At 40.0% G+C, this 21,002-nt stretch overlaps 1 protein-coding gene across 1 annotated transcript in view; it reads left to right on the forward strand.

Annotated features, from left to right (window-relative positions):
- Adamts12 (ADAM metallopeptidase with thrombospondin type 1 motif 12) overlaps positions 1-21,002 on the forward strand; it is a 280,702-nt gene that overhangs the window by 161,148 nt on the left and 98,552 nt on the right. Inside the window, exons 8-12 of the mRNA XM_040757649.1 lie at positions 8,684-8,827; positions 10,083-10,227; positions 11,166-11,258; positions 12,338-12,483; positions 16,736-16,905. Of these exons, the coding sequence (XP_040613583.1) occupies positions 8,684-8,827; positions 10,083-10,227; positions 11,166-11,258; positions 12,338-12,483; positions 16,736-16,905 (698 nt within the window). The remainder of the gene's footprint in view (positions 1-8,683; positions 8,828-10,082; positions 10,228-11,165; positions 11,259-12,337; positions 12,484-16,735; positions 16,906-21,002) is intronic.

A 21,002-nucleotide genomic window follows, 5' to 3' on the forward strand; every position in this document is an offset into this window, starting at 1 on the left:
TCTGTCTAGCTGGCTAGCAGCTGCCTGCTTAGATGGCCCAGAGCACCTGCCTCTCTTCCTCTCCCACTCTCTTCTCCTCCTTCTTCTATCCTGGATTTCTTCTCCTACTTATTCTCTCTGTCCTCCAGTCCCACCTATCCCTCTACTGCTTAACTATTAGCTGTTCAGCTTTTTATTAGACCAATAAGTTGCCTTAGGCAGGCAAGGTGAAAAAATGTAACACATCTTTCCATCCTTAACAAAGGCAGCATAAACAAATGTAACACACCTTCACAAATTTAAAATAATATTCCACAACACTGATCTGTACATCCCATCTTCCCAGAGGGTGGAGATCTCTGAAACGAATGAGGGAAATACCTGTTTTCTAGAGATTTAGCTACAGTATGATCTGGAAAATAAAGGGCCACTGTAGTTTTGAAAGAGTCTTGGGAGATCATTTTGAGGAATAACTTTAATGGCCTGTAGGATATATTACAGGGTAACTGGTAGGAACCAAAAAGCCTCTACTAAAGGAATTTACTGACTAGAGGCTGAAGTTCTGCCTGAACTTTAAGCCAAAGAAAATATTGTTTCTGGTTAGGAAAAGCATGAAATTCCTTTAATCTGATTATAGTTGGTATGACTGTGGAATGACAATATTAATATCACTAAAAACATACAAAACTCACATTCTTGAGCTCCTATTTATGCCTTTAGACTTTTCATTGAGCCATGGCTGATCTCAACAGTCATATGAACTAGGTACTCTTGTTAGCCTATGTTTTATATGCATATATTAAAGGGCAAAATTAAATAAGTTGAAACTTCTATAAACTTTCAGAACCATTTACACACCAGTTATAGCATTCAAGTTATGTAAAAGCATGTTTTGATTACATGTGTCACTCAAAGTCAGGTTTCAGAATGTTTGGGTGAAGATTTGCCAGACACTAAAGGCACCCATAGTTAAAGATCTTCACCTGTTGTGGCTTTGTTTGTCTGTGTATGTGGTAATCACAAATGAAAGAGCATTGTCTAACAGGAGATCCAGAGTGAGGAGTCCCATGAAGAGTTTGACCACCCCTACTGCGTCATGGTAGCCTGCTCCACCTCTATTTCTACACGGATCTCGTCTTTGTAAAGAACAAATACTGGACATACTCAGTATACCACTAGAGAAGAGTCAGAATTGAGAAGAACCCTGGAGACTGTGTTGTATCAGATGAGACCTCTTCAGTCTGCGTTTACTCATCATTAGCCCATAAAGCATATAACCTTGCAAAGTAATGTTACCTACATGGCAAGACTGGGACATTGCCCAGTGACTGGATAAATCGAATGCTTGCTCTGACTTTTCCATCAATCAGTAGTAGTATGGCCCTAGACAGTTCCCTTGATCTTGCTATACTTAACTGTCTATTAAATGAGTAGGCTGCCCCAGGCAAATTCCTAGGTGCTGTGATTTATTGAATCCTCACAACACAGCCACATTGATAAGTGTGATAACTTTTAATAACTTTGGTTGTCAAAAATTCAGAGACAAAGAACATAGATGACTTTTTGTAATTAAACAATGATTGGCAATCCAGATAAGCTACACTAAAATGCTAATCTTAGAAAAACCAAGAAATAATTGTCAGTCTCAGCAAAATGAAAGTTATCTCACATAAAAACATACAGGCCTCCTCAATCCTGCTATGTAGGGGGATGAGGCTCCTGAAGTCTCCCATTAAGCCATTGGTGTCAATAGCATCTTCCAGCAAGTCAAACCTAGAAGTAATTGCCTAAAACCTTCTTAGCAAACATATGTGAATTTAAGTTGAGAAGATATATCTTGATAATAGGCATATGTAAATGTTATTTGTTGTTTAGAAAATGGATCCTTTGTATTCTCAAGTTCAATCTGGCATGTGAAGAGAAATGTAAGTCAGTCTCCCCAACAGCAATCAATGGTTTCTCCAGTTCTGAGGTAACCATTGGTATGACTATCTGGACATACTCCATCACCTTGGTGACAAAGGTTGTACATGTTTACTGCTTATCAGAAGTGGCGGACTGTTGAGCAGACTGGACCTGGGACCTGTCTGAGTAGTTTGCTATTGGACGACTAGAGTTAAAGCAAACACTGGCTCAGAGATGATCAGTGCATTTGGAAGTGCTGTATCCAGTGTTCATGTTGTTGTCAATGCTCTCTTTCATATTACACAGGGAAAATGAGGATCCGGTTCTAAAAACAAACCTTTGGAAGTAAAAATTGCACTCTGAAATAAGAGAACACTTTAGGGTGAGCCAGGTGGTGTTTCAGTTCACTCGGAAGCTGACTAAGGATGACAATTTAGAAATCAAATGCCTACAGGGAACACAGTGAACGGAGAGGAGGCGATAATAGATCAATCACCTTAGCTTTTTCTGTACCTTCATTTCATGGGGGTAATCTCAAAAATTATACTCCAACATTATTCCACACTAGGAGGAAAAACCTGAGTTATTTTACATAAAATATCCTCAAATTATTTGTCAAAGGTTCCCCCCAAGGGCCTGTCTTCCATCTTACTCCCAACCATGGTAAGAAAAGGTTGCCAAAATGATGCAAACCCTGTCATTTGGAAGTCAGCTGATGTAAGCATGTTGGCCAATAGCTTTGGCTTACTCACAAAGCTCAGAGTCAAGGAAAATGAACTCAATTCCCTTTTCCCAGTTTCTACTTTTATGTAGGGTGTAAAAGCCTGAGCATTATATTAAAAATCCATGAAGGTTCTGAGAGATGGAGACTAAAAGAAGCCAGACTTGGAACCACCGAAACCAAAGGATGATACAGCAACCTCCCTTCTTCTCTTTTCTCTCACATTTCAGATTGGGACTGATAGAAGCTGCAACCTGAAAAGAGATACAAAAATCCCCTGCCAATAAACCTATTCTCTTTCTCTAAAGGCCCCCGAAAGGCATGTTACAGTGAGACAGAAGAGAACATTAGATAGTAATTCTCTTTCTGCAGTCACACATTGTCGGGGAGGGGCACTGTGGCCTTGGCCTCCTTATGCTAACAGTTTAAGCAGGAAGCCTGGACTTCCTTTCACTTGATAAAATAATGAAGCAGTCAGTACCCAACTCTTGGGTGGTGCTACAAAGGCCTCATAGACCCCTGGAGACTTTGATCTCTGCAGGGCAGTAGGGGGTGCTACCCTAGACCCAGACCTGTGGTAGAAGTGCAGACAGGCATTGTGGAAAATGGGAAATTTCACTTGCTCCCAGGCCAGGACATTAGTGAGAATCTCTCCCTTGCACCTCAGGCATCAATTCCAATTCATGATCCTTTAAAAATTAATTTATTGCTTTATTTTACATAGACAGGTGTTTTGCAGCATGTATTTCTGTGTACCACATGCATGCCTGGTCCGTCCTATAAGGGCCATAAGAGGGCATCAGATCATGTACAACTGGAATTATAACACTGTGAGCTGGGAATCTAACCCTAGGTCCTCTGGAAGAGCAGCCAGTGTTCTTAATACTGAGCCATATCTCTAGCTCCAATTTTTAAAATTCATTAGAAAAAGTAAATTAATAGAAACTCCTTAACATGATACAGCACATCTACAAAATAATTTACAGTTAATGTACAGTTAACACTGTAGTAATGCAAGGCTGCACATATTCCTTCTAATCTCAGAAAAAGGTAAATATGTCATTCTCATCATTTTATTGAAGATTATAGTAAATTCTCAGTGAATGTGAGAAGGTAAGAAAAATAAAGAGGACATATGTTTGAAAGGAAGAAATAAACCATCCTATTTGAATGTAGGATTGTTTTATTCATAGGAAGCCCCAGAGAATCCACACACATATAAAAATGAAGATATATGAGTTCATTGAAATGGTGATATATAGCACAAACATTTGAAATCAGTCATATTCCTGCCTGCCAGAACAGATGGACACGGAGACTGAAAGTTTAATCCCATCATATAATCACTTTAGTTCTGTAGTTATGGCCTTCAGAATTGGGAGAGAATAGATTTCTCTCATTTTAAATTATCAAGTTTTTGGAATCCCCAGTACCATAATACACCATGTCCTGAATAAAGGACTAGAATCTAGAATAGATTTTAAAAGCTTTAAAAACCCAAGCATTAAACAATCTGATATGGAAGTGAAACGGTACTAGGAAGGAGGGAATGTTTGAGGGTGCAGAGCTGCAGGATGTGGATGACGAGGAGACAGGGACAGCGGAGAGGGTGGAGCAACGGAAACCCAGCAGGAAAAAAAACACCGTATGGAAATCTATTTCAAAATCCAAGAAAAATAAAATAACAAAAGTAACAATCTGCCTGCCCCAAAGTCACTCATTCACTGAGTCAAAGCAAGTTGTCTAGACAGTTTGATAGTTGTAACGATTCAGTAAAATTACATGTACTGCTTATAAAAGAAGGAGAAGAAAATGGGCAAAACACAATGGACATTTCACCATCTATTGCCAGCAGCTTTTCAGATACATGTGTGACTTCATGACCCCCATTCCATGATTTCCCTGATTATATGCAAAGATTTTTGCTGGCTTGGTGTGGCATAGATCTTGTGCATGCAGTCACAATTTTCGAGAGTTCATGTGTAAAACAACCCTGTCATGTCCAACAAATGTTTCACTGCAGACATCCACTACTTCCAATTCTTCTAATCTTTCCATTCCCTCTTCTGCAGTGGCCTCTTAGCGTTCAGAGGGAGAGGATGTGATATAGATGTTCCATTTTGAGCTGAGGACCCCATAGTCTTTTATTCTCTGTACATTGACCCATTGTGGATTTGTGTATTAATTGCCATTCCATCTATTGCAAAAGGAAGATTCCTTGATGAGAGCTGAAAGACTCATTAATTTATGGACATAGAGATAAGAACTTAGGTGCAGCTAATACCAGAACCTAATAATAATATTAGGTTCTCTCCTGGGACCTATAAGTCTAGCGAGCCGTGGGATGTTGGCCCAGTTGAAAGCACTAGACGTAAGTTCTGTCACATAGAGTGGGCTTTAAATCCAATAAGAAAGAAGGTTGGATATGCCTGTAGCATTCATGCTACATTTGTACCAGTAGATGTATCTTGCTATTGTGGTTTTCAGGGCTCACAGCTAGGTAAAATTGCTCAATACTTCATTACCCTGATAATGTAAGTAGAACCTTCTGGCACTACTTACAGTAGGAATAAATCTTCCAGGTTAGGACCATCTTCACCTCTTTATGTCCTATGGTTTCAGCATGTGGTGTCTTCATCAGTAGGGTCCTATGATACAGTGTTGGAGGGTATTCAAGAACAGTAGTAATGACATAATTTGGGAGATGTAAGAGACCCCACTGACCAATGACTTGTCAAGAGTCATAGTGTCCGGGAGAAGCATTGTTCCTCTGTTGAAGAATAATTCCATTTAATTTCCTTTTATATATGTACATATTTTAGGAAGCTCCTACAGTAATATATTCCCACATAGAAGTTTCAAAGGATTTTGGTGTCAGTTATCCCTCCTCATAATCCCTCTTTCACCTTGCCATCACCACCCCATACCATTTAGCCTTTCCTGTTCCTTCATTCTTAATTCTGCCTCCATTACACCTGCATTCTAGTCACCTAGTCTTGAAATCCCCCACGACTGGTTACTAGTTCCCTAACTCTAGGGGTACTCAGCATAAATGTCAAAGAACTACTGGACAGATAGTGAAAATATACCTGTACACAACAGAATACTCAGCTTCAGAGAAAAATGAAATTTAGAGTTAAATAGATGGGGCTAGTAATACTCAGAGTGAGGCAACTCAGACACACAGGGAAATGTGGAATGTTCTCTCATATGTAGGTGCAAGATTTGAAACTTGGATGTGCATATTTAAATTATAATACATAAAACTATTTTGCTCTCAGTAATAAAAACACCTTGGCTATTTTATATATATATATATATTGGCTCAATATGATTAGCTTCCAGAGTGTGCTTTACTTCATTTATAGAGCTTTTCTCCCTGTATGCTCAAACCTGACATTTTCTGAAAGACTTGGATAAGTTCATATTCCCACTTTTGTGACTCTTGTTCTCTGAAAGTTCCATTGCACTATAAAATGAAAAACAATACGAAGTAAAGAGTAGATACACCCACAGGATACTACTGAGACCAAGGTACTTAAGGTACTTAAGCTGCTACTTCAGCCTCTAATTTAGTAAACCCAGTTTAAAGGAATTGAAACAACAAAGACCCAGAAAATAGGCTAGCCTAGCAACCCCAGAGATTGTTCCAGAAGTACAGGGTGCCTACTCCAAACTACTGTTTGGATTCTACTCCCAGGGATAGAAGACAGCTTCTTGGAGATAAACCCTCTATCACCACGGCCCCTGTGTTCTCATCCCTCACTGTTACTGACTTACTGCTCCCATTCGACGACTCCACCAGCTTGCCGCTTACCTCAAGGGAAAAGAAACGAGTGCATCATGCATTCCAGTTAGACTGGGCTTCAATAGCAAGATTCCATTTCAAAAGACAAAAGGTTTAAGGTGTAGTTCAGTGGTGCTTTCCTACGAGTGCAAGTCCTCAGGACTACGAAAATATGGAAAAGCTAACCTCAGGCACCCTCTACTAAAAAGGTCAACATTTGGGACTAGGGTGTGACTCAGTTGGTAGAATGCTTGATTAGCATGTGTGAAGCCCAGAGTTTGACCCTAGTACTTAGTGAACCAAGTATGGTGACACACACCTGAAATTCTAGCACCTGGGTTGTAGAGGTACATGGATCACAAGTTCAAGGTCATCCTCAGCTACACAGCAAGTTAGAGGCCAACTTGAGCTTCATAAGATCCAGTCTCAAAAACATCTGCTTTGTGAATTTCTTTTGAGACTTGCTCACACTATAGGACTTTTTCTAGCTATTGAATACATGACATTGTACAGCAAGCACTTCATGATGGATGGGACTAAGGAGCAGCAGCCTGAGGAAGCCTGTACAGGAGGCTTCTCTTCTATAACTTTCTTTGTATAGGTACTGAAAGCTTTGCAGACTAATTCTGTGGTTCCTTTGTGAGTTTTATATTCATGCAATGTGATTAAAGTTTGCAAGTAAGTTGCTAATACTGTAATATGTAAAACACAGGAAGCCCTCTAAATCCCAAAGTCTGTTGTGCACAAGAGCAGCTAACGCTGATCAAATTCCATTAAAATGAAATGTGAGTTTCTTAGTCAGAGGGATGGACAAAGGAAAAAGTCATACTTTTCTGTATTCAGATCTGGAAAACTAAGCCAACATCTAGCTCTAGGCCCTAAATGCCGCATCCACAGACCTCCTTGGGAAAAGACATTCGTATGAACCTGAGGTATCGTGGGAGAATCCTGAGGACAGTGCTTATAAGTAGACAACTCTGGGTCAGTCATTTCCTATGCACCCTCTGGGATGGCAGGCAGTTAATTATTATGGTTCTTCAGAGCTACTGTCTTGGTCTGTCATAACAGTGGAAGACCAGGGGGCAGACAAACAAATGACTTCAAAACACCAAGAACTCTATTGAAGACCACATTTGCCTCCAACAAGATGTATGTCTTTTGATTTGTGTAGTTATTCTCTGAAAGAAGGAAACTAAGCTGGAAAATTATTATTTGTTCTGTGCACATATATGTGTGTACATGTGTGCAAATGCATATATGTATATGTGTGTACATGTATGGTATGTACATGAAGCCCAGAGGTCAACATGGGTTGACTACACCTTCCTCATTTGTTCTCCATTTTGTTTTTGAGATAGGATCTTGAACTGAAGCCAGCTAGGCTGGTTGGCCAGCAAGCACCAGCAATCCTTTCCAGCACTTGAATTGTAGATGCCAGCTTTTTACATGGATTCTAGGGCCTAGGACTCATGTCTTCATTCTGGAGCTTACTGAGTTTGATTTAGTGAGTCATCTTCCCAGACCCAGGGAAGTTACTTTTAAAGGTTAAATTTCTGTTACTTGTGAACCTCTTGTTATATACCAGGCCTTGCTAAGTGGTTTTCAAGTCATTCTTCATTCAGATCTCTTCCTAGCACAATGGTGACTACCTTTTTTTCCTAGAAGAGAGAAAAAATGAGTCAAGTTGCAGTAACTCAAATGTCATCAAACTGCTGAGCTCAAATTCAGTCCAGATTGTTTATCTTCATAACCTCTGCTCTCAACCACTGAACTGTGAGGTCTCCCCACTGTGTGGGGCATTGGAGATCTGTTGGAATGGAATAAAGAAATCCATTTGTCAATGCCTGTCTCTGCCAAAGACTCCCTGAGACTGCTTTCCTCTTTCTCTTCTTCCATTCTGAAAGGGGAATGGAAGAGTGGATTTGTTTATACTAGGGTGGTTTCAGCAGAGAAGGCATGATACTGAGTCATGCTTTGCCCTCCTGACTTCAGAATATGGGGAGCCAGGCTGAGAGCTCTTGGCTTTCTGGCTTTCTGCCAAACAGCGGTTTGCTTTTAATTTTCCACATGGCTCCCTCCATTGGTTAAGTAGCTGAGGTTAAGAGCATGTCTGTACTCTTCCCTGAACTTTTGAGTCCAAAATTAGCTACGTCCTTCCAACTTCAAAGTCTCAATTCATAAACAGCTCCTTTGGAACAAAGTGGCTTCGTGCGGGTTTTAATCACTTTGGTGAACCTGTGAATTTCTCCTGCTAAATGCCCATCTGCTTTCTGTTCTTGTGTTTGTGTCAGCTTTGGCATCCAGCATGACGGAAAAGAAAACGACTGTGAGCCTGTGGGCAGGCACCCATACATCATGTCCCAGCAAATTCAGTATGATCCCACCCCACTGACATGGTCAAAATGCAGCAAAGAGTACATCACTCGCTTCTTGGAGTAAGTGCAGTTCCTTTCATGGCAGCTTCACTCGGGTCTCTAAGTCAGAAGCTATAATGAGTTTATAATGAGTTTTCCATAGAGAAGTGAGTGCCTGGGAAAGACTTGGATTCATTTTCCAGTCCATAATATCATGGTGGACCACAGGAGTGGATGCCCCATCTGCTTTCTGACTAAGCCCTCTATCCACAGGCAAGTGAACCACCTGCTTCTCCATGGTGGTTGATATATGTGTGTGTGTATGTGTGTGTGAGAGAGAGGGGGAAGGGGGAGGGAGAGGGAGATATTTGTGGATTAAGTTCTTGGAGAGAGGTCAGAAATATTCGGTTAACCATGCTAATAGTAAGATCATGATCACCTATTTCTCCACTATCCTGTGTTTGGTTTGTTTTTGTTACCTTGACATAAGCTATAGTAATGTGGGAAGAAAAACCTCAGTTAAGAAAAACTGCTTCCATAAGATTGCCTTTAGGCAGTCTGTAGTGCGTTGTTTCAATTGCTGACTGATGTGAGTGGGCGGGTGGTCCTGAGCTGTGTAAGAAAGCAGGCTGAGCAAGCCACAGGGAGCAAACCAGTAACAAGCATCACTCCTCCATGACTTCCGCTTTCGGTTCCTGCCTCCAGGCCCCTGCCTTTGCTTCCCTCACTGACAGGTACCTGAAAGTAAAAGAAGCAACAAGCCTCACAAGAACACCAAGATAGACAACCAAAACATAGACCAAAAGGGCCTAGTGCAGACCCAAGCACAGTCCTGCTCTGCTTTGAGGGAAAAGGAGGAGTGGATCTGGGGGAGGGGCAAGGTGGGGGAGGGGATAGAGGGGGTGCATGGAGGGGAACCAAAGCCAGCGTGGAATGTATGAGAGAAAAATTTTCAAAAGAGGAAGGAGGAAGAGAAGAAGGAAAAGGAAAAGACAAAGGAGAAGGAGGAGGAAAGGAGGAGAAGAAAAGAAGAGGAGGAGGATATAATAAACCCTTTCTTCCCAAGTTGCTTTTGGTCATAGTCGTTATCACAGCAGTAGAAGCCTAACTAGGACACCTACAGTGTGTATTTCCTAGATAACAACTAAGCATATTCTGTTGGCTATGGTTTACACTTCCTTTTATTAATTTTCTTCCAAGGCCCACAGGGTTCTCTTGCTCATAAGAGTAAGGCTGTCAGGCAGTACAAATAATAAATTATTGTGATGAAGATATCTATTGGATGACCAGGAAAAGTCATAAACAACTACTCTGGTTTTTGTTGACTTGTTTGCAGCCGAGGCAGGGGATTCTGTCTTGATGATATTCCCAAAAAGAAAGGTTTGAAGTCCAATGTCATTGCTCCTGGAGTAATTTATGATGTCCACCACCAGTGCCAGCTCCAATATGGCCCAAATGCTACATTTTGCCAGGAAGTGGAAGTAAGTGCTGGGTTTCTTGGTGCCACTGGTGGGGCCATGCAGGGTTTGAGGTCTGCAGCATATTGAAGGAAGCACCAGGAAAGGCTTAGAAACTGGGCCCAGGGATGAACACTTTGTCTTAAACATACTCATATTTATGCAAATCAGAAGCATGTAATCAGAGTCACTGACATTCTTAGACACAACTTTCTTGGAGTTCTGTGGAACACGGAATCCTATGCAACTTGAAAGCAATTCCATGATGATTTACAGAGTTCACGGCATTTAACACTTAAGCGCTCCATAGCTACCAACTGTCAACCTAATCCTTAAAATTGCCCCTTTTCTAAACTTCCCTTTGATTGAAGAATATCCTTAGATCACAGTGTAGGAATTAGATTCATCCCAGTCACTCCTCTCCTCCGTCATTCTCAACTCTTGGCATTGTAATATTAAATAATTAACATCTCAGTCGTGCCTGAGATGCTGCTGTCTCAATCCTGCTGCTCTTCTCTTGATATTGTAACTACCAACTCTGTCTATTATTCAAATTGCTATTCCCATTGTTTTGAAAGCAAAAATCTAACCATTCTTCTATTCTGTTCTTAGAGTCACCACTAGCCATTGGATACAATTCCAACTCCTAGAATATATACATACATACATGCATGCCTACATATATGAGATAGATAGATAGATAAATAGATAGATAGATAGATATAAACATCCTGTGTGAAGTATAGTTGGAAAAGATTTTCTTCCATTCTGTATGTTTCTCCTTCACTTTGTTCATAACTTCTTTTCCCATAGAGAAACTTTTTAACTTATGTAATCCTATTTGTCAATTCTTGGTGCCTGTTAGCTTCTTATATTCTAGGTTACTAGGTTTTCTTTTTCAGATATGTTTCCATGCAGGATTTGAAAATATAACAGAGTGCAATCTCACATTTATTTTCCAGAATGTTTGCCAGACACTATGGTGCTCTGTCAGAGGCTTCTGTCGCTCTAAGTTGGATGCTGCTGCAGATGGGACACGCTGTGGTGAGAAGAAGGTGATATGTGTTGGCCTGAGGAAGAAAGGTGGGAGGGCAGTTGACCTGGAGTTCTTGGAAAGAGGTGGGAAAAGACTCTGGAGGCCATGAGGGGCACCCAATGTCATTCACACAGTCAGCCCAGACACCAAAGACCCTGGAGGCCATGAGGGGCACCCAATGTCATTCACACAGTCAGCCCAGACACAGAAGACCCTGGAGTCCATGAGGAGCACCCAATGTAATTCACACAGTCATCCAAGACACAAAAGTCCCTGGAGGACATGAGGGGCACCCAATGTCACTCACACAGTCAGCCCAGACACAGTTAGCCCTAGAGGACATGAGGAGTACCCAATGTCATTCACACAGTCAGCCCAGACACAGAAGACCCTAGAGGACATGAGGAGCACCCAATGTCATTCACACAGTCAGCCCAGACACAGAAGGTCCCACCCTTTGCTGGGACCAAATGGTCTGTGAGAACGGGTTGAGCACACACAGTTTTATACTTTACCTGCAGAGCATTAGCCCTATCTTTCCCTGATGAGTTTCTGGTCTCTTCTGAGTTTGCTAGCAACTTTCATTTTTGACGTTTCTCCCTTAGTATTGAAGGCTGGAAAGCATAGGTGAAGGTCTTCTTTTTTCTTTTCTTAAACATCAGATTGGGGTCATTTATAATCATCCTTCTTACTGTCTGGCATGACTGGATGTCTTAAAGTTCTGCCTACTTTCTTAAGCAACAAAGTATTACAGCCAAAACTCAGACATTAGATCTCCTCCAGACTGCCTGAGGGGATGGTGGCCCACTAATTGAGTTGGTTTATTGTTGGTCTATGGCTTATGAGTTTAGTGGGTGTCTTCATAAATCTTGAGTTTGGCACCATCCATCACTAAGTTTATAGATACAGTATAAAACTGGTACTAGAAACTAAACTTATCTGAGGAAGCCCTGTGAACTCTTTTCTGTGTGGCCCTTGATGTATTATTGTAGGAAGTTTTCTGACTTGGAAAGAATTGGCTTTAGACTTAGAAAGTCTTTGGCCCTGCTTGCTATGTAATCTTCCTGAAACATGTCTCTCCATCACATCTCTTTGCAGTGGTGTATGGCTGGGAAGTGTATCACAGTGGGGAAGAAACCAGAGAGCATCCCTGGAGGCTGGGGACGCTGGTCACCCTGGTCCTACTGCTCCAGGACCTGTGGGGCAGGAGCTCAGAGCGCAGAGAGGCTCTGCAACAATCCCGAGTAAGGCCTGGCATGAATACTTGATTTCCTTCCTTCTGTAAATGCTAGGACACTATTCTCAAATGGCAGGAAAATATTCTTCAAGGTGTCGGAGGGAAATTAGATCAATTCCCTAAGGACAGAAAGACCCAGATGATTCATGGAGTGAATAAAAACACTTCTGTTTCCCTATGCTTTAACTTGGCTTTGGAGTCTTAACAGACAAGTAACCTTATTCCATCATTTCAATGAAACAAAGCAAACTTCTTTTAAATGTATAAGCTAATTTCTTTTAAGCATTCTGTCTATCTGGAAGCCTCTGGGAGCTTATGCAATTAAATCCTTCTAGATAATGACACTCTATCAACAAAAAGTAGATTCGTTAAACTCAGTTCTGTTAATACAATTATAGGTAGATTTCAATCACAGTAAAAGTAAAATTAAAAGTATTCATTCCTCATGTAAGAAGTGAAATAGCCATGCATGGTTCTGAAGTTACTTATCACTAGTATTCTAGCAACATATTTTTATGAATCTTAGGGTTCCATAATGGCCTACAAAGGATTTCATAATTCATTTTCTATTTTTAAATAAAATATTTTATATAATAAACCTACAATGTTACATATGTGTGTGAGTTAAGTTTAAATTTTCCTGCCTTTAAATATATTTCACTGCTTCCTCATATACAAGTTTTTAAGTATACCTTTTTAAGAATGCACTTGATACTTTCTAGAAGTGGATTACTCTTTTTCCTAGACATGCCTTTGCTTTGAAGAATAAGAGTCACATTTTCTAAAAGCAAGAGATGAAAGTGATTACAAGGCCTCTCAGTGTCTAAGTTTCAAATGTCAATCTTCTTTTCTTAATAAACAGTACTATATATAAACTGTATATGTACATGTATTATACATGCATGCCATTTGCCATATACAAAGTAAGTTTTCCTGAGGATTAGATTTTAATATCTGTAGCTTAATATATTATCTATTACATTAAGAAACTGCAAATAAGTGGTACTTAGGAGTCATCCCTTACCAATGTAGGGATTTGCTTGAGGAATGATGATGTAATTGTTTTAAAGCTTTGCCCCCTCAATAAAACTCTATTCTTCAAAAATTCAACAGCAGGAGTGTCTTATACAGTACTTTATTTTCAGAGAAAATAATTGCCAGTTTGAACAGAAGTGTGCATTTACAAAAAGGAAAGGCAATTTTCTCTGAGACTTGTGGTGTGTATCCAGCCACCACTCCCTAAACTTGGGAAGATGCTCAGCAATGTATGGTCTTCAGAAAAGGTCTGGTCTAGCTGAGGTGCTTAATCTTAGTGCCCATCGCCAATGCTGCAATTTCTCAATCTCCTTGGGTGAGTGATGACATCTGATGCCATAACTCACTTTTTTGATTTTATTGAGACCTCTGTCAATGGGAACAAATTGTATAAAGGTTTCTGTGAGTCACAGAGTCAGATTAGTGTATGAGCCAGCAATACTCATATATGATGAAAGACTACAGCTTCCTTTGAGCCCAATTAATATGCAATTGTCTAAAAAATTATTTTTCCCTGGGTACTTTTCTAATCTTATCTTCAACATTGATCAAGAGAGACCAACCACAGGGATAGTAAAATATTGGCACAGTTTGGCTCCTACGAGGCTCTTCATAATGCTTGTCAGATGGAAATAAGATGGACAGGTGCCAACTCATAGAATCTCTGTTATTGAATGGAGATTAGTATGACCTCAGAAGTTAAGGACAATTCTTAGTACCTTCTACAAGAAAGAGGTGAATGAAGAGCCTACTATGTGAGCTGCCTTAAGCTCAAGTTGCACTAGAAAAGATGGGGAAGATGGTAAAGTAAGTCTCATGGATGTCAAAGAGAACAAGAACATGACTAGACCTGTGGGATTGTCTCTCGGGACTGCAAATCGGCTGGAACTGCACTTGGATAAAACCTCAGGCTGCAGATCATAACACACGATCCAAATCATGGCTTTGCCAATCTTAGCTGGGAAACCCATTTCTTGCTTTCGACATATACTTGCATCTCTCCTGCTTATGAATTAATCTTTTCTCTGAGATTTCTCTAGGTCTATCCCTTCCAAGAATTCTCTCTAGTCAACTTCACTCATGCTGAGTGTTCTCTCTCATCCAAAGTCTTGTTATACTCATGGTCATGTATACCTAGCTGCTATCTTAAAATTTCTCACTTCTTGTATAGGATTATTAAGGCCTGGAGAGATGGCTCAGTCATTAAAGGTTTGGCTCACATCCAAAAATTATTTTAATGTTTTGACAAAATTGTAAATTTTAAGGAAGCACAGGACTTGGGTTGACTTTGTACTAATTCTGTCATCCTCATAGCATGGTGTTAAGAGCAGTATTGTATTTCATTGGTTGGTTTGTATTCATACTATCTCAAAGAGTCTATAATGTCATGTATTCTTACCATGTACGAACTACTACTCTATTAAATATCTACATGCATTGTCCCATCGAACCTTTAAAATCTTTTTGAAATAAAGACTGGTTGGTTAATTTCATAATAAAAAACAACTGAGGCTCAGATAAATAAGATAACTTGTTTAGATTCATCTGACTACTAGAAAGTCGAGTTGATTCAAGCTCAAATCTTTAGTCCCATAATGTTACACTACAGTATGGTCACAGCATCTCTCTGGGGTACATCAAAATACAGGTAAGAAGGGGGGTAAGTTGCTTGGCAGCTGTCAAAGAATATATAGCTGCCCTCTGTTTTTCTTAAAGCAAATCTGATACACTGCCTTCTCCCTTTATGCATGATGCAGACTAAGAGTGTCTCATATCCTCACATGGGTCACAAAGGGAATAGAAGGTGGCAAATGTGTTCTAGAAATGAGATTGATTTACTTCTTTATTGAATATTTAAGACATTTCTGTGCTCACTACATAGGCTCCATAGAAAAATTAGTACTTGAACTGAGTCATTAAAGGACTATCTTCAGAAAAAGCCCAGTAAGTACAGTTAGAACATGAAGTGTCCTTTAAAATGACAGATCACTTGTACTTGGAGTGCAGGAAGGATCTATGATGGAGGTAGTGTGTATTTAGTCCTCAAAGAATAGACAGCATGTAGACGTGTGAAGACTCAAGAGGAAGGAAGTCCAACAGAGGCACAGAGAAACACTAGGACATAAGGAGAACTATATAAAAGAGATTATGCAAAGTAAGACTGACAGAGTCAGTTAAGACAGGACCGTGATATCCTAGAGTGCCAATCTCAAGATCTGAGACTTGGTTTCCAGCTGATGAGTGACATTAAACATCTTTGAACAAGAAACTAATATATGTAAGATAATCTAATAGTATACATACAACATTATGCACCATGCATTGAATTTTTTCCCAGGGGACAAAGGGAGCGCAGGAAAGAAGGAATGGCGCAACAGACTGGGCTGGTAGTTGGTAGTTGAATAATTGAGGCAGAGAAACACACACATAAAAATACAACTCTATAGGATGAATGTGGTGGTGAATGTCTTTTGTCATTGTTGCTTGTTTTGTTTATTTTTTTTCAAGACAGGTTTCTCTGTGTAATAGTCCTGGCTGTCTTGGAACTCACTTATTTAGACTAGACCAGGCTCAAACTCACATAGATCCACCTGGCCTGCATCTATCTTCCAAGTACTAGAATTAAAGGTGACCCATACCCAGCAAAAGCCTTTAATCTTAGCACTCCAGAGGTGAAGGCAGAGAGATCTCTGAGAGAGAGAGAGACCAGTCTGGTCTATCTAGCAAGTTCCAGACAAGCCAAAAGTACATAATGAGATCCTGTCTCAAAAACACATGAATAAATAAATCCAAGCAAGTGGTAGCCAGGTCCAAGATTGGCCAAGTATGAATGATTCATCAATCTGGTCATTGTTATTGCTAAAAAAGGAGTCAGGGAAGGAATAGATGTTGAAAGGAAAATGATGTTTCTAATTTGCTCATATATTTTTCCTGGGTTTTTACACTTGAAAATACATATTATACCACTAAAATGCATATATTTAATTGAAGCAGATATGTACACACACACACATATTTTTAAAATGGAAAACATAGGATTGAAAGGCTGGTGGGAACATACACACCCCAAAAAGTATACAATTGGAAGGCTTTATCTGTTTCTTTAGGTCGGAAACAGGCATGGTTTGACAAGGAACAGTCATGGTCAGGTAGCAAGGGACTTAAAAAGGAAATTGTTGTCTTCTTGGGAAACTTAAAGAACAGTTTGTCTATTTCATCTGCAGACCAAAGTTTGGAGGGAAATACTGCACTGGAGAAAGAAAACGCTACCGCTTATGCAACGTCCACCCCTGCCGCTCAGAAACTCCAACTTTCCGGCAGATGCAGTGCAGTGAATTTGACACTGTTCCCTACAAAAACGCATTCTATCGCTGGTTCCCCGTGTTTAATGCAGGTAAGAAACCTTCAACATGAATTTCAGATCTGTGGTTTCTCAGAAGCTCTGCAAAGGTCAACAGAGATAACTGTACCACCACGGGTTCTCAATTATAGAAGACAGTTACACTGACAGGCTCAAAGCTGACCTCTAAATGCCAAAGGCTGAAAATGTCCAGTTATTCCATGTAGGAGATGAAAGTGATGTCCTTCAAAGGTGGTGCCTCGCTTGTCCTAAATGGGACATGTAGGAATTTAGATACTCATTGTTTATTTGTGGTCCCATGGAACTGAATTTCAGTAGATATTCAGAGATGATGGGGTGGGAATAACTTCAATGCAGCTGATGAACTTATGTATAATAGGTCCTTCTGTGAAGGAAGGAAGTCATTCCATATGGAGGAGAACAGCTCAAAAAAGTTAAGATAGTAAGAATGCCTTCATAAGAAATTAATGCTGGGCCTGAGACCAGCATTTGATATGTGAAACATGGCACAAGAAGATTAAAGAGTAAAATCAAAGACCTAGAGAATGTGTGTCAGGGGATGGAGACATAACTGAACTGAAGGATGTAACTATAGCTTGGGCCGCACTGTCAGATAGAATTCTCTCCTGAACAGGAAGTCAGCGGTCCTTCATCTATGACAATCCTTGTCATTTGAACAAGGAATAAAACAAGAAAGATTTCCCTGCCTTAAGGCTATCCAAGGCAAGGGAGTAAAACGAATAGCTAACCTAACTTTCATGATTATTAGATTCTTGAAATTACAATGTGCTATGAAGAGTCACAGATGCAAGAACCTCACAGTTGGCTTCTAGAGCCATTCTAGTCCATGGCTGTGAGAAGAAAAACTCTCCAGAGATTTGCCCACTTTGAGTCTCCAAAGCATCTTGACAGCTATCATTTCTCCTTGTCTCTAGTTTTTGCTTTATGGGAGTGAGAGAATTGGTTATTGGTACAACTGAAACATTTGCTTATAGGAAAACAAATGTGCATACTCACATAGACTCTCAAAATAAATAATAACAAAGGTACATTTAATCAGTGCAATCAATACCTATCTTCTACATATTTTGTATTTTGCTGAAACTTTTGGGGTCACTGAATTTATGGGCTAAATGAGCAGCCTTCCAGGACTAACATACCAAAAGGGCTCCACTGGTCTCATAGGTGTTCAATTTGTATCCCGTCCCCTCCCCGAGTGCAGAATTGGACTTGAGTATATCCAATACTGATGACTCAAATAGCTTGACTTGAAATAAAAAAAGGTTGATTCAATTTGGGCTTTTTGTTGATTTATAAGCAATTATCATGTACCTGCTTTTGCTTAGTATGGCTATAAGTACTAAATAAATGAGGGCCACAAGAGTAGACAAAGCTTTCCTATGCCTTGGAGTGATTGGTTTGCACTTATCACTGGAATTAAATATGCTGGTGTCTGAGCTTACTACTCCTCTAGCCTCATGTTTTCCCCACAGCTTTTGTGACCCACCCACCCATCGGAGTAGCTGCTGTTTCCCTCAAGCCACATAAAATGCATCAAAACTTTTCCTCATCTTAAATATTTTTAGCCTTCATTTCAAGCTTGATATTTCTACTGCTAATTATCACTTCTTAAGATTATTAACCCCAAAGGTTGAGCCATCCTGTTTTAGCAGGATCAAAAATGCAACCTTTGATTCAATAATTACATTCGATTACATGAGTTTTTTTGGGAGAGCAGATGAATCACACAGTGTAAGGGTAAGATTCATCTATTAAAAATAGGTTTTATTTATTTTTTGCATTTTTGTACCTAACAATCACTTTTAGGGTCATTGCAAAAAAGGATTAAGTGATTCCATTTCTGCAGAACTGAAAGTACAAACTTCGACTCAGTAAATTCATTCAGCCATACAAGCTTGTTGGTAAGCTTAGTCAGGCAGTATGAGGGCAAGAGTTCACCTGTAAATTGGTTTTAGTGCTTTCACTTAGCCAAATTACAAATGCTATTGAAACCTAGAGGGAAAACATCACATGACCAAGACGAAAGGACACAGCAGGGCAGGTGAATAAATGCGAGACAATCAATTCAGCGCTGGTGGTTTTAGACTCTACTGACATCTGCATCAGTGACCTTCTCTGATACGCATGATGATCAGTGAGAATGAAGACCATCCACTGCTACCCTTTCCTTCTTATTTGAACCCCATGTGGTGGGATAATGATATCTACAGACTCCCCTCCCCAAAGTTCCATGAGAGAGAGGCTAGAGAATTGGGAGAGGAAAATACAGAGCCTTTGGCTCAACATTACAAGCTGTTCAAGGGACACAGAACCTTCCATTCGCGCCACCTTCTTCAATCAGGGTTCTCTGTGGTCTAAAGCACAGATAAACTGTGACAGGATAAAAGCAGTTCATTAGTGGCAGTGGAAGGGAGACTGAAGTGAGGGCTTACAAGGGGGGGTAGAAGGGGTTAAGACATTAGTGGGGGAAAGGGGAGAAAAGAATGGTGTTATTTAATATAGCATGTGCTAATTTTAAAGATAAATTAAAAAACAGTGGTTGGTCTACATGCTGCCTGCTATTATTTTTGCCACAGATATCTATGGATATTTGAAGTGTTTCTCTAATTATTCTTTACCAATAAAAAAATCGGGAGTCAGATATCAGGCTAAGAAACTGAAAGATCAGAGAAGCAGGAAGGGGGCAGCCACCAGTGCCTCTGTGGTTCTTCTGGTCCTTTCTCCAAAAAGATTGACATTCTCTTGGCCTTGCTTTACTGTTTTCTGTCTCCTATCTGTCCATAGTCCTCAAACCTCTATGGTTAATTTTGGTTGGCTAGTGGCTAGCTCTGCCTCTGACTCAAAGCAAGCCTTATTTTCAGAATGAAATCAAAATATCACACAACAGATATTTCTGAGGCTTCACAAACCACACACTTACATTCAACAGACTACTGTGTTTTATATGCGCCACATTCTTCATGTATGTTTGTATGGTCTAACAGTAAAGGGTATATCAATTCTACCTGGGAAAACAAAATGGAGGGAAGTTTTGAAATAAGGACCCCTCATCATCGAGATATGTTGTGGTTATCATAAAATAAAGGAGAGTATTCAAGTTCTATTGTTTCAGAGCTAAGACATCATTTTGGAAAGGAATATGTGTACTTTGTAAACTGTAAACATTCCCAATCAAATGAAAGAAAAATGCACTCTCATAATATCATCACACATAATCTATTCCCAGAAAGTAATCATTGTTAATAGCACATTGTTTTGTTTGGACAAGAATAGATTGTCCTTGTCAATTCTAAACTTTCTTGATTCACACAGTCCCCTCAGTTAATTGCACAGCATTCCATTGCAGAAATTTGACTTAGTTGATGTGTGCCTTATTTCTCTTTGGATGAGCATACCATTGCTGTATTCATATTCTTGACTTTGCTCATATTTGTATCATATTTATTCTTATGATAGCCTGAGTTAATAATGTCTCATGATTAAAAAGATCTATACAGATCTGTTTTGATCCATACAGAATATTTTCTTTTATATATATATATAATTTTATTTTTTATTTTTAAATTTAAATTTAAATTAGAAACAGGGTTGCTTCACATGTCAATTCCAGGTCCCTCTCCCTTTCCCTCCCAGCCTCCCGCGCCCTCCCACCAACCCCCCAATATCCCCTCATTTCCCCAGGAAGGGTGAAGCCTTCCATGGGGGTGTCCATAATCTATCATTTCATTCAGGGCAGGGCCTAGACCCTCTGCCAAGAGTCCAGGGTGATTGTGCATCTCTCATTGTTGGATGGGAGCCCAAAGTCCATTTGTATACCCAGGAAAAATACTGATCTACTACCCAAGGCTCAATAGATTACCTAGGCCTCCTCACTGACACCCACATTCAGGGGGTCTTGATCAGTCCCATGCTGGATTCCCAGGCATCAGTCTGGAATTCAAGAGCTAAGCCTTGTCAGGTCAGCTCATACAGAATATTTTCACTAACATTTTTGATAATGCCACAGCATTTAGTTAGCAAAGATGAACTTGAAGTCTTGTACTAGTAATGTTCAATAGTAGTCACTCTCTGGGAGAGGTTAATGCTTCAATACATACAACAATGTCCTT

Source organism: Mesocricetus auratus, unplaced genomic scaffold (assembly GCF_017639785.1).
Source record: "Mesocricetus auratus isolate SY011 unplaced genomic scaffold, BCM_Maur_2.0 Super-Scaffold_100015, whole genome shotgun sequence".
Lineage (NCBI taxonomy): Eukaryota > Metazoa > Chordata > Mammalia > Rodentia > Cricetidae > Mesocricetus > Mesocricetus auratus.